General features: G+C 33.5%; 1 protein-coding gene across 5 annotated transcripts in view; it reads right to left on the reverse strand.

The window, feature by feature from the left end:
* EXOC6B (exocyst complex component 6B) overlaps positions 1–14,182 on the reverse strand; it is a 603,818-nt gene that overhangs the window by 356,276 nt on the left and 233,360 nt on the right. For 4 of the 5 annotated variants that reach the window (XM_079111442.1, XM_079111441.1, XM_079111445.1 and 1 more), the window contains exons 7-8: positions 11,006–11,182; positions 893–961 (exon numbers count right to left, since the gene is read on the reverse strand). In XM_079111442.1, coding sequence (XP_078967568.1) covers positions 893–961; positions 11,006–11,182 — 246 coding nt within the window. The remainder of the gene's footprint in view (positions 1–892; positions 962–11,005; positions 11,183–14,182) is intronic. The other variant, XM_079111444.1, reaches the window with a different exon arrangement.

Consider the following 14,182-nt stretch of genomic DNA (forward strand, 5'->3'; position numbering starts at 1 on the left):
GAAAAATTGAGTGTTCATTGAAAATCAAAATGAATAATAAGATTTGAGTCTGGAAAATAAAAATGGCAAAATGTTGTAAGTAATATCAGGGGAATATTCTGTGACCTTGGGATAGATAGGATTTTTTTTTAACACAACTCAAAAAACTATGAACTAAAATTGATGGAGTAGATTACATCAAAACTATGAATTCTGTTTCATGAAAGAAATAAAACCGTAAGTTTAGAATCTGGTTACAAATTGGAAAAATAGATATTTTCAACATCTTAAACTGTCAATATTTATGAAATACAAGAATTTCTTACATTTCTCTTTTGGCAAAAAGAAAAAACACAAGAAGTTCAATATAAACACAAAGCAAGGGTTAAAAATAGGAAATAAATGATAAGTAATTCTATAAAGAAAAGCACAACTTTTACCACTAGTAAAATAAACACAAATTAAAACAAAGATTTCATTCAATATCAAGTTACCACAAATTAGAAATTAATGAAAGTAAGTATTATACCTTATGATTCAACAATTCTATTCCTAGGTATAAAAATCATAAAAACTCACTTGAATCCATGAAAGAGAACTATCCATGAGAATAGAACAATTCTATTCCTAGGTATAGAAATCATAAAAACTCACTTGAATCCATGAGGGAAATAGTTATAATCTACTAATTTGTTGATGACTGTTAGAAATACTACTATCTTTAGAATATTACACAGCAAAAATAAAAGATTCAAGAAGCAAGAACAGAATGGATTATTTAATGTAATACTCCTTGAACACACTAACTTCTCATCCCATACTTAATAATAAACAGAATATTTACCCAAAATGGGAAAGCAGAGTTTTGAATTCAATAAATATCTTTATTAGACAGAGCCAGATAGAGACTCACCAGAACAGAATATATGTGTAGACATCGATAAACAGGAGAGAAATCCACCAAATCTTGGGCCCCAGGGACCTGCAAACACAAGATTATCATTAAAACATTTTTCAAACACAACTATTAAGAGTAACTGCATGAATTTTTACTACTCAAGTGTTAAAAAAAAAAAAAGGTCAGCACTAGCTTCTAAGCGTAAATACAAAACAAACAAACAGAAAACCATGCCCCAAAACACCTAGTTCTATTATTCTAGTTAAGAGAGTAATAAACTGTGGAGGTATACACCATGGCTACGTCAAGTCACAGGATGGATAGCAGAGAAGAAAAACAGAAGGCACTGTTATATCCACCTGAAAAGACACTTCTTGGGCTCTGGGACTTTAAAGGGAAAATTTAAAAAAAATTTTTTTAAAGTGAGAATGTGACTCTAATGACTTGATTTTTTAATTCTAAGTTTGCATTAAAAAAAAGTTTCACTGGTCAAAAACAAAACTTGCAACACAAGATGAATTCAATGGCCTGCCATTCAACTTCAGAAATGCACAAAAATTAGTAAATAATTAATTCATTATACAATCAAAATACAGAAATATGCTAGGAAAGGAGGGAAGATCATGGTAAAAAAAAAAAAAAAAAAGATTATAAATGAAGCCAAACCTAGTTATACCAGCAAGGTTGTAACAATATTGTATGCTGATTAAACCTAGACCCTTAGAGGAGAAAAATAAAAAACTCAGGTAAGAACAGGAGTCAGGTCTCAGTGCCAAAACTAATTTGCAAAGTGACCTGACAATGAGTAAGTCACAATTTTCTTTGGCCTAGATTTCCTCAATTGCAAAAAGGAAGCTATCAGTTGATACACAGGAATTCAATGGGAATAAAAGAAGATGCTGCAAGTAAATGTTGAGCAAAACAAAACAAAAAGGAAAAGAAAAAGACATAAAGAAAGTATCAAAACAAAAACCCCTCTGAAGTTTTTACTGTGGCACTGGCAACTATATGATTTTTCAGAACATACGCCGCCGGCTCATCTCAACTGAGTTAGGCTGATGCATGAGTGCAATGTTGGTTTCCTTTGTTTCATAAAGTAAACCTCATTTCTCTTTGAAGGGCATGCCGTCCTGTAACCAAGATTTCTTAATGAAATCTACTAATTCCACAATTCAGTGGCACAAGACTTAGTTTTAGTCCCTCTGAAACCATCATTTCTCTATACTGGTTTGAATCTATGGAACATTCTGTTCATATGTTTCATACCCGTGACCCCAAAAATTAAATCTCGGTATTTATAAAGTAATTCATTGTGCTATATATAACACAATGTATATAAGTAAGCAAACAAACTTCTATGTGAATAAGTTTACTTAAAAAGGGTCAACAAGTAATCATTGTAGTCCCTTCTGTATGAAGTGACCACAACATTAAAGCACCTTTACAGTCACCCTTCTTATTACAAAAGTGGATATTTGAAGAAAATTTATCTTGCCAAAAAACCAGAGCCTGGGTTATCTTGCCAAAAAAACAGGAATTTTATCCTACCAGAATACCAGAGCTTACAATTAGGCAAAACACAATCTTAAAAGAAAAACAACAGAAACGTGTTAAAAAATAATATCCACTAAACAATATAAAAACTACACATGCCTAAGAAAAAACAAGGAGGAAATATAAAACATAAAAAAGTTTAATATGCATAGGAAATAATTTTTTTCTTTTATTTCAAAGAATAATTATAAAGAAGTTAATATAGTTACAAAAAGTTTTAAAATTTTTTACCTAATTTTGATTAGCAAATTCGATTATCGCTTTGTTTTATATGTTCTTCTCTATGTAGTTTATTTTACTTTGTCGCAGAGCCTTAGCTTCACTCAAAAGTAAACTGCTTGCAACCATTCCTCAGAGAGAGCCTGTCCTTACACAAGTCAGACCCTTCCTTAATAGAATGACCATCCACTCAAAGGGATAGTTTCTCAAGAAATTTGTAGCCCAAAAAAAAGCTAATAGATCCCTTAACAAAGAAAGAGGCTTTAATACTAAGAAGCAAGTGTTGGTTTATCTGTACCAAAAGAAAAAAAAAAAAAAATACACCTAGATACATCTAGAGAAATGAAAAAAATCTTTTCTAACATCACCAACAAATATTTCCAATCAAACCTATTCTCTGTGAGGTTGTTTGACATCTTTACATCAGCTTCCAATGGTTCAAATGCTCAGACCTAAGTATCAACTCTCTTAATCTTTGGAATGATCATCCTGCTAAGTTCTCCCAAGTACACGACCGCCTGCTTTGAAAGCAGTACAAAGAAATCTAGGCAAAAAAATGAAGGAGCAAAGCAAGACTTCAGCTCACAATCTTCACCTCTACTCCCCAAGCAGCCTCATATTTAGAAATCATTTTTCCTCTATGCTCCCCTCTGTGAGAAACACTAGGAATGAACACTGTGAGGAACCGAGAGTGCTGTGAGGATAAAGGTATGTAAAGTATGCACTGACTCATGTTGCTTTGAGCTAGATGTGTTTTCTCTGCTTCCACTAATGAAAAAGAATCACTTACATCTACGGAAAGGCAAAAGGAGAAGAGCAACACACACCGTACGTGAAGGAATGCTACACGTTTGCAAGGAAAAGAAATGATTTTCCAGAATGTAAATAAATGGGGGCGGGCAAGAGGATCAGAACAAAAGACAGTTTTTCCTGACTCATGGCAATAGGTCTGCTTTAAGGTTCACATTTGGCTATTTAAAATGCTAACTCCCTGTCAAAGCTGTCTTCATACTTCTTCCCTTCCTTTGCCCCTCCCTCCCCTCAAGTGGCAAAGAATGATTCAAGCAGGTTTAGGTTTCAACAGGGAGGGGTCCAAGGACACTTTCCTAAGCTAACAATGACTGTCTCTAATGGTTTCTGTCTCCTAACAAAAGCCATGACTCCTTCTTTATCTGCTTCATCTAATTTTTCCTTTCCAAAGTAAATAACACAGACCTTGCATTTTACACATGTCCAAATTTGACAAATCATTATCGACTGAGACTATAACTGATAAGAGATAACTTTGTGGTAGGACGTTGTCATTTCCTCTCATAAGGGCTTTCTTTTTGAGATACAGAAACATGATTAAAATAGTTAAACATTTCCTCTGCCCAGCAGTCAGGAACTCAAGGCATTAAGATACTGGGGTCTGTATTTTTCTAGAAGTTCAAACAGATCTATGAAGATACCAACAGTACTCGCAAACAGCATATTCAAGATTATTCTGCTTTTTTAACTAGTTATTTTCCTAAGAAGTCACATGAAATAATTTCATCACCAAGGACAGCAGCTGCTTAATTCCCTGTATAGTTGGTGAATGGAGCAATAGTGTCTTTTGTCAGCTCAAACTTCTGTATTTTTGGAAGGATCCAATAGTAAAGATTTTATATTCTACAACTAAGATCTTTGCCTAGGAGCATGTTATTATATATAATATGGAGAATTTGTATTTGTATTTTTAAATAACAGATAAATAATAAACTATTAAAATTTGGGGGAGGAGGGATTTAACTGCACTACCATATCCAGGAGTAGATACCATGGAGGCAACTAATACATTCTTCTATAATTTCATATTCACATATATCCATTAGATATTATGTATCCACTACATGCTACCACAGATAGATGTATTAGCTACATGCTAATAAACAACATGCTAATACAGATAGATGTTAATCTGTTTCAATACAATGACTCTTATGTCCATGTGATAAATATTGTTTCAGTCAAGGCAGTATTTTCTCATTTTTGCCTATAGAATATTTGCTAAGTAGAATTTAAATATTATAAATATACCAGCTATTACATGAAGCAAGATGATCAAAATAAAACTAGAGATAAAGGAAGCAGCAAGGAAGAAAAGTCAACTTATAAACAGGATTAATAAAGACACAATGAAAAATGGCCTCAGGAGACCCGGTAAACAATATTTATTAAATTCAGAATAAATTCAATATTTATAAAGATTCAGTCGACATGAGAATATTAGGTGGTCAAGAAGAAAAGAAACGTGAACACTTCTGATTATGAAAATACTTCAAAACATCAGAGTCTGTCTTTCGTGATACCTTTGCTTCTTCTCTAGTAGCTCTTAGTTTAGGTAAAATGTAGTCTGAAAATAGAAAGGTAAACAGCTAAGTTTACCATAAAACAAAGGGAAATGTTTTTACACATTAAAGTAAAAAGGGAGATTTGGACTATAAAATAAATTATGCCATTCAAGTTTTATCAGATACATCTATTTTATATTTTTACAACCCTCTCCTCCCTCCAGAAAAGAAAGTTAGTAGCTATTTGTATTATGTTAAAAGACTCACTAGAGAAGGAAGTCTGGGGGTAAGACTTAGGCATCTGTAGTAATGACCTGATAATGTACCCGCTTCACTGCTGGGTAAGCATAACCTTAGAAAAGGGGAACAGTACAAGAAAGCATTGTTTGGCTCCCTCCACTCAAGAAGAGTAGCAAATGTTCTATGAGAGATTTGCCTATGCTGCTGATAAAGACAGGACATGAAAACAGAAATGCATTAGTACACTCTAGCCCTGCTGTTCACACATCTGTCTCAGAAGATACAGACTACAGACATATACACAAATTCATTTTCATTCTCTCTCTCTCTCTCATACACACATTTCTTTTTCTCTTAAGAAACCTTTAAAGTAGATGGAGCATCCAAAAAGAATATGTAGAGGTTTGCAAAGAATTTAAGTATGTTTCTTACTAATTATTTGGGTCATTCTTCAGCCTGAAAATATTTCGGTTTACCACTTTACACAAAACAGTTTCTTGGTATTGGTGCATGAATGCAGAAACTTAGTACTCATTTCTGAGAAACAGTTGGATCTCAAGTCATTAAAGTGTACCAGGCATTTTTCTGCAGGGAGCAAACAACAAATGATTAGCTGAAGAGGCATGGCCTTTGCATTCAGAGGATCATTTGTGACTGCCCATATTATGTCTGGAAGCCAGGAAATACCTGGCAAACATTTTTCACCAGGGTGCTTTTCTGAATTACTTTACTTTCAAAAATTTGGAGGAGAAGAGTAGAATTCATGTGGACATAAGCTTGCATGGAACTAGACTAAACACCGTAGACATACCAACAAACTAGAAGTCCTATAGTTTTAAGTAAGGAGAATTAGCAAAAATATATTTGCGCATGTGAGAATAACTTGACCAGAGCTCTATGGGAAAAGACCAGAATTTTGCTACAGAGTTTCTCACAAATTATAAAGATCCTTAATCACAAATCCCTAAGTAGATGACAAATGTGTTTACACAAGTGTTTGTACTAAGCAGAGGAAAACAGGGGAGTAGGGGGAATTCCATCAGTATGCATACCTATAATACACCAATAAAAAGATGTGGAGAAAAAGAAAATCGGGGGTAAGGGATCACTATTTCTTTGTACTGAGGTCCTACAAAAAACCTATGGCCAAAAACCCAAGGATATTCCCTCCAAAAGTCTCTGTTTAAAGCTGAACCCTGGGAAAATAAAAATGGACTTTATTTAACCAAGGTCCATGATATGCTAAGAAACTTCAAACTGTTAGGCAAAAAAGGCAATTTAGCATATTTCAAAAGACATACCAATTCTGGAGAGCTACACCTGACACGAACCATTTGATGAACAAACATTTATTTTACTGCAGGTTTATATGGATGTCAAGGTGACCACTATTCCCTAATAGCCTGAAAACAAATTAAAAGAGATACAAAACTAAAATTTGTCATAAGTGTGCTACCAAGGAAGTACTCTAAGAATGAAGGAGATCTGAAGTAACCTAGAAACAAAGAAGAAATCATGAACCATATATGTGTGTGTGTGTGTGTGTGTGTGTGTGTGTGTGTGTGTATTTGTGTTGAGAACTGAACACAGGAGTGTTCCACGAGTGGGCTATATCCCTAGTCTTTAATTTTGAGACAGGTTCTCACTAAGTTGCAAAGCCTGGCATTGAACTTGCAATCTTCTGGCCTCAGCCCTCAGAGTAGCTGGGATTACAGACATGTAGCATCTTTTTGAAATCATTTTTTATTAAATACTGCTTTATTTTAGCAACTTTTTGCATATATTGGATGACAATCATCAGTCTATGCAAATATACATTATCAAAAAATGTCAACTTATATTTCACCTTTTTTTAAAAGTCATAATGCATAATAGGAAATATTATACATTCATACCATTATATGTACCAAGCACTGTGACAAGAGCAATATAACCATTATTTCACCTAATCCTCACAACAACCCTACTCTCAGTAGATATTATTGTTCATCTTTTCACAAACAATATGTCCACTTGAGGGTTTCTTTGTATTTTGTTTTCAAAATGTCAAAGTGGTATTCCTGGTAAATATAGACCATAAATACATTCTCAATCCACAATGTTCACTACTTTTAAAAACTGTTTTAAAGTCCTATCTAGATAATTACAGAAGTACATTAACACGTGCATATACCATTGCACAATAGAGATTCATATCAAATTTCCCAAATCATACATATTTCCATTGAAAAATCAAAACAATTAAGTTGATCATCGAAAACAGTTAAATATCAGATATGGTTAGTCTGAAAAAACTTTTCTTAATTGTGACCCTTCACTGACTTATTCAAAAATAAAACAAAAATATAGAGAAAATTGTCCTAGGAAATATTTTTCTTTGCAACACTTTTCAGCAATCACTGAGAGACCTACTACATTTCAACAAAGCCCGGGAGAAGGCCTAACTTCATCAGCAGGTTCAATTTACTACTAGGACTCCAATTTCAGTTCCCCAGGCTACTAAGATTTCCCATCTCTAAAACAAACTTTATTTCAGTTTAATAATATATTAATTTTCCACCTAATATGTGCAAAGCCATGTTCCAGGGGTTTGGGTTTTCCTACCACTTCATTCCATAATCTCCTATTAAGTATCATTAAGCTAAAGACATAGTAAATAACCTAACAAATGTCATTCAACTCAAAGAATGTATTAAGTATATTTCCATTAAAAGCACACAAAAGGGTAAAAAAATTCTTACTTCAACGAGTAAGAAAGTAAATGTGTTGAATCAGAATTATGAAATTTTGGGAAAAAAGAATTATAAAATTTCAATTGATATGCTGGTAACCTATTATAAGCACCAGATTTTTAAAAACAAATACAACGTTCTCTCCAAGTATTGCATTTATTGCTAGAAAATTTTTAAATCATCTTAATGGGAAATCAATGAGATGCAAAACATTCATGAGTTTGTTTTATTTATGCACTAAAATATCTTCCTCAAGGTCCTTTACAGTCTTGCAACTCAATTTATGCTGCAGAAACCAAAAGAACCCTCCTTAGCTGAGATTTTGGTAAAAATGCAGACTGACACTGATCCCCAACCTTGCAGATCATAATTTGCATTTTAATGTGATTCCCAAGCAATTCCTATGCACATTAAAGTTCAAGAAGCATTGCCCTGTATCATGGGTGCCTAAATAGGTTCCTAAGGGTAAATGAAGGTCATGAATCCCTTTAAATTTCATGTAGAACTTTTTGCAAGTATATATATACACATTTTAATAGGGAAAGACTGTATATTTTTAACAAACTCTCAAAATAATGCATGACCCCAAATCAATTAAGAACCACTGCCCTATAGGAATATATGCCACAGTTACCATACAGAGTAAAAGTCACAATACTCTAAAACTATGCTGCTCTAAATGAGGTCTGTTGAAGAATGACAAGAATGAAGGTCAGAACGTCACAGTGGGTCACGAAAGACCTTATCTGAAGAATTTATTCACACCATGCAAGAACTATGCCAAGAAACCAGTTTAGAGACATCTAAATAAATAATTCTCTACATGAGGTTTGAGATTAAGAATGTGCACTTGAAGAAGATTCAAACTGAGAAGTAAATAAATATAAGGTAGGATTTTTTTTTTTTTAAAGGATAGATGCCATCAGATGATAGTGAAGAGCTGAATTCTTGTTGTAAGAGCTCAATCAGCAAATCTTTAATATGAATTCTGTTTGATTTGGGATATGGAATCATTTAAAAATATTAACCTCCAAATACATTCTTATAATAGCTCCTTGATGAGGATATCCCAACATATTTGACTAGTCCCACTTTCCTCATCTTCTCTGGACCTTATAGGACAAAGCAAAGAAGAAGCATGGCACCTAAATTAAAAAGTACATACCCATAATATTCAGTGAATTAAGTGACAAAGAATGGTTCCTATTCAGAAGGTTCTTTAAAAAAAAAAAAAAAAAAACTTTTTAAAATTTATTTATTTTCATTAAGGTTTTTTTGACAGTGATAAATATTTTAAAAATTCTTTTCATATGTGTATATAGGGTAATAATGTCTGTCTCAATCTACTGTCCTTCCCATCCCCACCCACCCCACCTCACCCTCACTCCTCTCTGTACAACCCAAAGTCCAAGAAGGTTCTTGAAGATATATAAGAACTGTGTATATAATTCATTCTTTGACATTATCATCTAACCATTTCTTCAGGGAGTGGGGATACAGTCAGTCCATATCTCCAAGTACAGTATAAATTTTAGGTAAAAATAAGTACAATTATTTACTTAAATTGTAGAAATGTGTTCCCTCAATAATGAAAACTATATAAAAGAATGTAGTACTTTACACAATGTCCCTTAGGCATTCAACCAACCTTAAAAGCTATTGTTTTTGGACATAAACAATTTTGGTATTTTTTTTTTCAGCCCAAAGTTTTAAACAATGTCAACTTAAAGGAATAATAATAGGCACTGGCATACCGACAGAAGTCAGTGAGGAAAATAAGATGAAAATAATGAAAATAAGATAAAAACTAATATTTGTTGACCACTTTTTATGGAGCTGACACATAGCTCCAGACTATTCTTTAATCGACACATGAAAACACTTACGAGTCCAACAGTTAATTTACCTGAGATTACAAAATTAGATGGTAATAAGTTCTGGGGGATGAGAAGAGAGGGAAAAGAATAGTACAGATGTAAGAGGGGACAAGGATGTGAAGAAAAAGTGAATCAATTTAATCTGAAAAATTTAAACAATGAAAAGGAGTCAAGCACGTAAGGGCAAAAGAGGTTTTTGAGTTCAGGAGTAAAATGGTTCCTCACATGCCAATGGCCATCTCTAAAGTAATTACTGATTAACTGATTAATTACTGATGACTTTTTAAAATAAAACAAAACAACAGAGCCAGGATTCAAATAGTCTATTTGACTCAAAGTTCATATTCCTAAATACTGTACTTACAAAGAAACTGAACCAATTTAGAAAAAAATATTGTAATAGGAAATCTGAAATGCCACAGTACTTGTATTTTTTTAAATTTTTTTTAGTTGTTCAATGGACCTTTATTTTATTTATTCATTTATATGTGGTGCTGAGAATCAAACCCAGTGCCTCATACATGCCAGGCAAACACTCTACCACTGAGCCACAATCCCAGCCCCAGTAGTTGTATTTTTAATAACATTTTTTTACTTCCAACAACAATAAGGTATAAAATTTGTACTAATTAAGTCACTTCATCTTACTCTTTGCCTGACAGTGACACAGAACTGATCTCAGAGATTATGGATATGTCACAAAACTCCCAAATATCCCATAATCAATTGCTTCCAGAAACACATTCTCAACTTTCGGGTATGTTTTTATATTTTAAATCCAAACCATTTCTCAAGGCAATAAAATTTATTTTTCTTTTTTAAAGTAACATCTTTTATTGATCTCAAATAACTGTTCCAGTTTTAGTTTGGGGTCATTTGGACCTCTGTTCTCTAGATCAGGCAAGCTCTACTCTTTCCTTAATGTACTACGCATTCAGTATAGAATCAAAAATGCTAAATCTTTTAAAAAATGGAAAAGTATACTTAAAATCTAGGTTCTTTCAAAAGAATCAGAATTTAAATTCTTTTCATGTATCTTCAATTTCTTTAAATTAGGGCTCATTTGAATTCAAAATGGTATTTATTAACCAGAAGATCACACAAAGCTATTAAATGAACAAACTCACATCTCAAATGTACCATATTTAAACTTAAAAATAACCTCATCTACTCAATTCAAGTATTAGTTACCTCTTCATCATCTTCCTCATCTTCAACATCCAGAATTCCTGAATCCTGTTCTGACTTGGGGCTAGTGCTTTCCATCTCTGTATCAAAGATCGTATATGCATCTTTCTTAGATTTTCTCTTGCTACCTATTCTGGGTTGTTGCAAGACAATGTTATCCAGGTTTCTTTGCTGTTGAGCCTAGGATACAGAAAAATAACACATACAGGGGGGAAATATAAAGAAAGATGAAAAGATACAACATTTAATCAAGCTTTCAATGAACTTCCAATTTTGAAAAATTGAACAAATTTGTTTCTTAACAAAAATACAAAATTCCTTAATATATAAATTTTTAACCCCAGAAAGATACTATTGAATTAATTTCTAACCCTAAAGTTATTTGGTCTTAACTCATTGTCCAAGTTAACACAGAAAAAAAAAAAAAAAAAGATAATCAGTCAACATTATCATAAAAATTTTCAAATATATCCACTAAATTATCATAAAATGAAATACACCCATTTTCATATGAGTAGTCAAGAGATTAGTACAAATGCCTAAAATTTATCTCTTATAAGAAAATGCCACAATGAATGGTTAATAATGGTTAAAGGAAAGAAGGTGGGAACTTGGAATTAATTGATACATTTGAACTTGGGGACTTTAAAAAACAATTATATGGATATAAGACACAAATAAAATATAATCAGAAGGGTGAATTATCTCAGAAAGTAATTTTTTTCTGAGAAATTTAACTAATTAATCCAACAGGACCCTTTGATCGTGACATATGGAAAAGAATTTTAAAGGGTTTCTTCTTCTGAACATATACAGAAAAGGAAGTGTAATCCACTCAGTCTAATAAAATGACTGAAATTATAGTATGGTTTCAGTAGATGCAAAGAGATGGGAAATGTGACTATCCAGAGTCAACAATAGGAGCATAAAACCACCTAGGACTACAGCTGGAAGTGACCTCATTCACCAGTCAGGAAACTGAGGCTAAAAGACAAAGGGTTTGTTTGAGGTCACAAGGCTAGTGAATGGTAAAACAGGCTCAAAGTGTGATCTTCCGAATTCCAGATCATTGATCTTTTCACTCCACCAACAGTCCCTCAAAACATGACAAAAATGTTTCCCAAAATAAGGGTTTTGTGGCCAAATCAATGGGAAACACTATACACCATGAATCCTTGTGGATACACAAAATACTTGTTACAGGATAAAAGCTCAGAGAGGTACTATTTTAAAGAAACTTAGTGATTTGGTTAAAGCCAGCATATTCCAAAAACATTGCCCAAAGGAACTTTCATTCTTTTAATCTAATACCATGCCATGATATAAAGCTTGAGTATATGGCACCTTAGAACATACACTCTAATTAATATATGATATTTCTCCTCTGTGACAAGTAGAAACAGGAGAAAAATCAGTGTCTTCAAGTCTTCTGAATGAGATTAAGGAATGTAAGATGAATATTAAGTGTAAGAAGTTAGTTCAGGCACTGTTCAAATGAAAAAATTATAATAGGCCAGAGAAAAACTTGAAGTATGTGAGCTAGTTTCTGCCAAGAAAATAAGAAGAATCTACATTCCAGAGATTTGAATCAATGGACAAACTTGTTTCTCTGCATATTACCCATTGATATTTTGGTTTGATTTACATAAAATATGTGATTTCATTAACAAACTGGGCTAGAGAAGGCACCCAAAAACATTTAATTTAGATTTGTACATAAGACACATCCTCTAAGCCCTGGAGATTCCATATAAAACAGAACATTCCTTCTATTCCTCTCACAAGTACGATGATTTCCCCATCTATGTCCAGTGACCACATAGACAGGGGTCAAGGGCTGCGGGAAGGCACAAAAGACAGGAGAACTTCTAAAGCTTCCATATTTTAAAAAGCAAGTCCTGAACAAAAGAGCAATCACTTGCTTACCTTAACTCTACCTTCTTTCAGTACACCAAAACTAAAACCTTTCTTTCATAAGTATATCTGATTTTCCTAAATTGCATATTGAGAAATGTTTTCACAATCAATAAAATACTGCCAGTGTACCAAAAGCAATCAAGAGGAGCCATACTAGGTACTGTCATTAAAATGTCAAGTGATAACAATCTGAAAAGTACCTTATGAAAAAAGTAGTTTTAGATTTTCTATGATTTTTCTTTTTTAGATGGCCTCTGGTTTTCCTAGCAATGTAGAAAAGCAAAGTCATTTTGGCCAAATCAGCAAATTGTTACAGTTAACCTTTTGCTAGAAATCAAAGTATTTCAATAATGTGCCACAGAAGCAGGTGACTGATTTCTACCACCTGAGTTGGATAAGTGGGAAAAGGGCACAAGGCATACAGATAGTAGCTTGACCTTAGAAAACATTTAGGCATTTTCATTGTCTTCATTGTTCATTCTCTGTGAATACTTTTAATATATTTCATCACCTCTATGGTAAGTATCTATGGTTTCCTAATATACAGAAATTGAACAAGTTTTACATACACACACACACACACACACACACACACACACACACTCCTCTTTCACTCTTCCAAACCAGTAGCATATCTGGTTTCCTATTATTACTATTTTCTACCGTCATCTTGCTTCCAGCATGCCTACAATGTCCCTGCCAACAGTAGTTCAGGCTCTTCTTAAACTACAATGTTTATCGTGCAAATTAGGCATAAGGGAACTGAGTGCAGAGGAGGGATTAAACAATCAAAAATCCAAACTACATAATCTATCACTTGAATTTCCCCATAAAGGACTGAGCACATTTTCCAATGTATTCATCAGTACTCTCCACCATGGATCTTCCTCTTGGATCAGACTCTGCCTCCTAATACATTGGGTGCATTTGTACCTTTACTTATGTCATTTCTCTCTGTTATGACCTCTCCCTGCCTGAATCAAAACCTCAACTAAAATTCCTCTTTCTTTAGAGAGCCTCTCTTTCAAAGCACCCTGTGAGTGAGGCAGTACGAGAAGCCTTTCATGCGTTGATGCCTATTGGTATCATCATGGCAGGCACTGTGCTGCATGCTGGGTATACTAAGAAATAAGATGGAGTCTCTGACTCATGAACCCCACATCACACTGCTACCGAAAAGAGGCAAATAAATAGATGGAATTCAACGAAATGTGTATAATAATTCACATAAATACAGAGGGCAATGATTGCACAAAGCAGGAT

The sequence above is a fragment of the Sciurus vulgaris genome, assembly GCF_902686455.1.
Source record: "Sciurus vulgaris genome assembly, chromosome: 14".
NCBI lineage: Eukaryota > Metazoa > Chordata > Mammalia > Rodentia > Sciuridae > Sciurus > Sciurus vulgaris.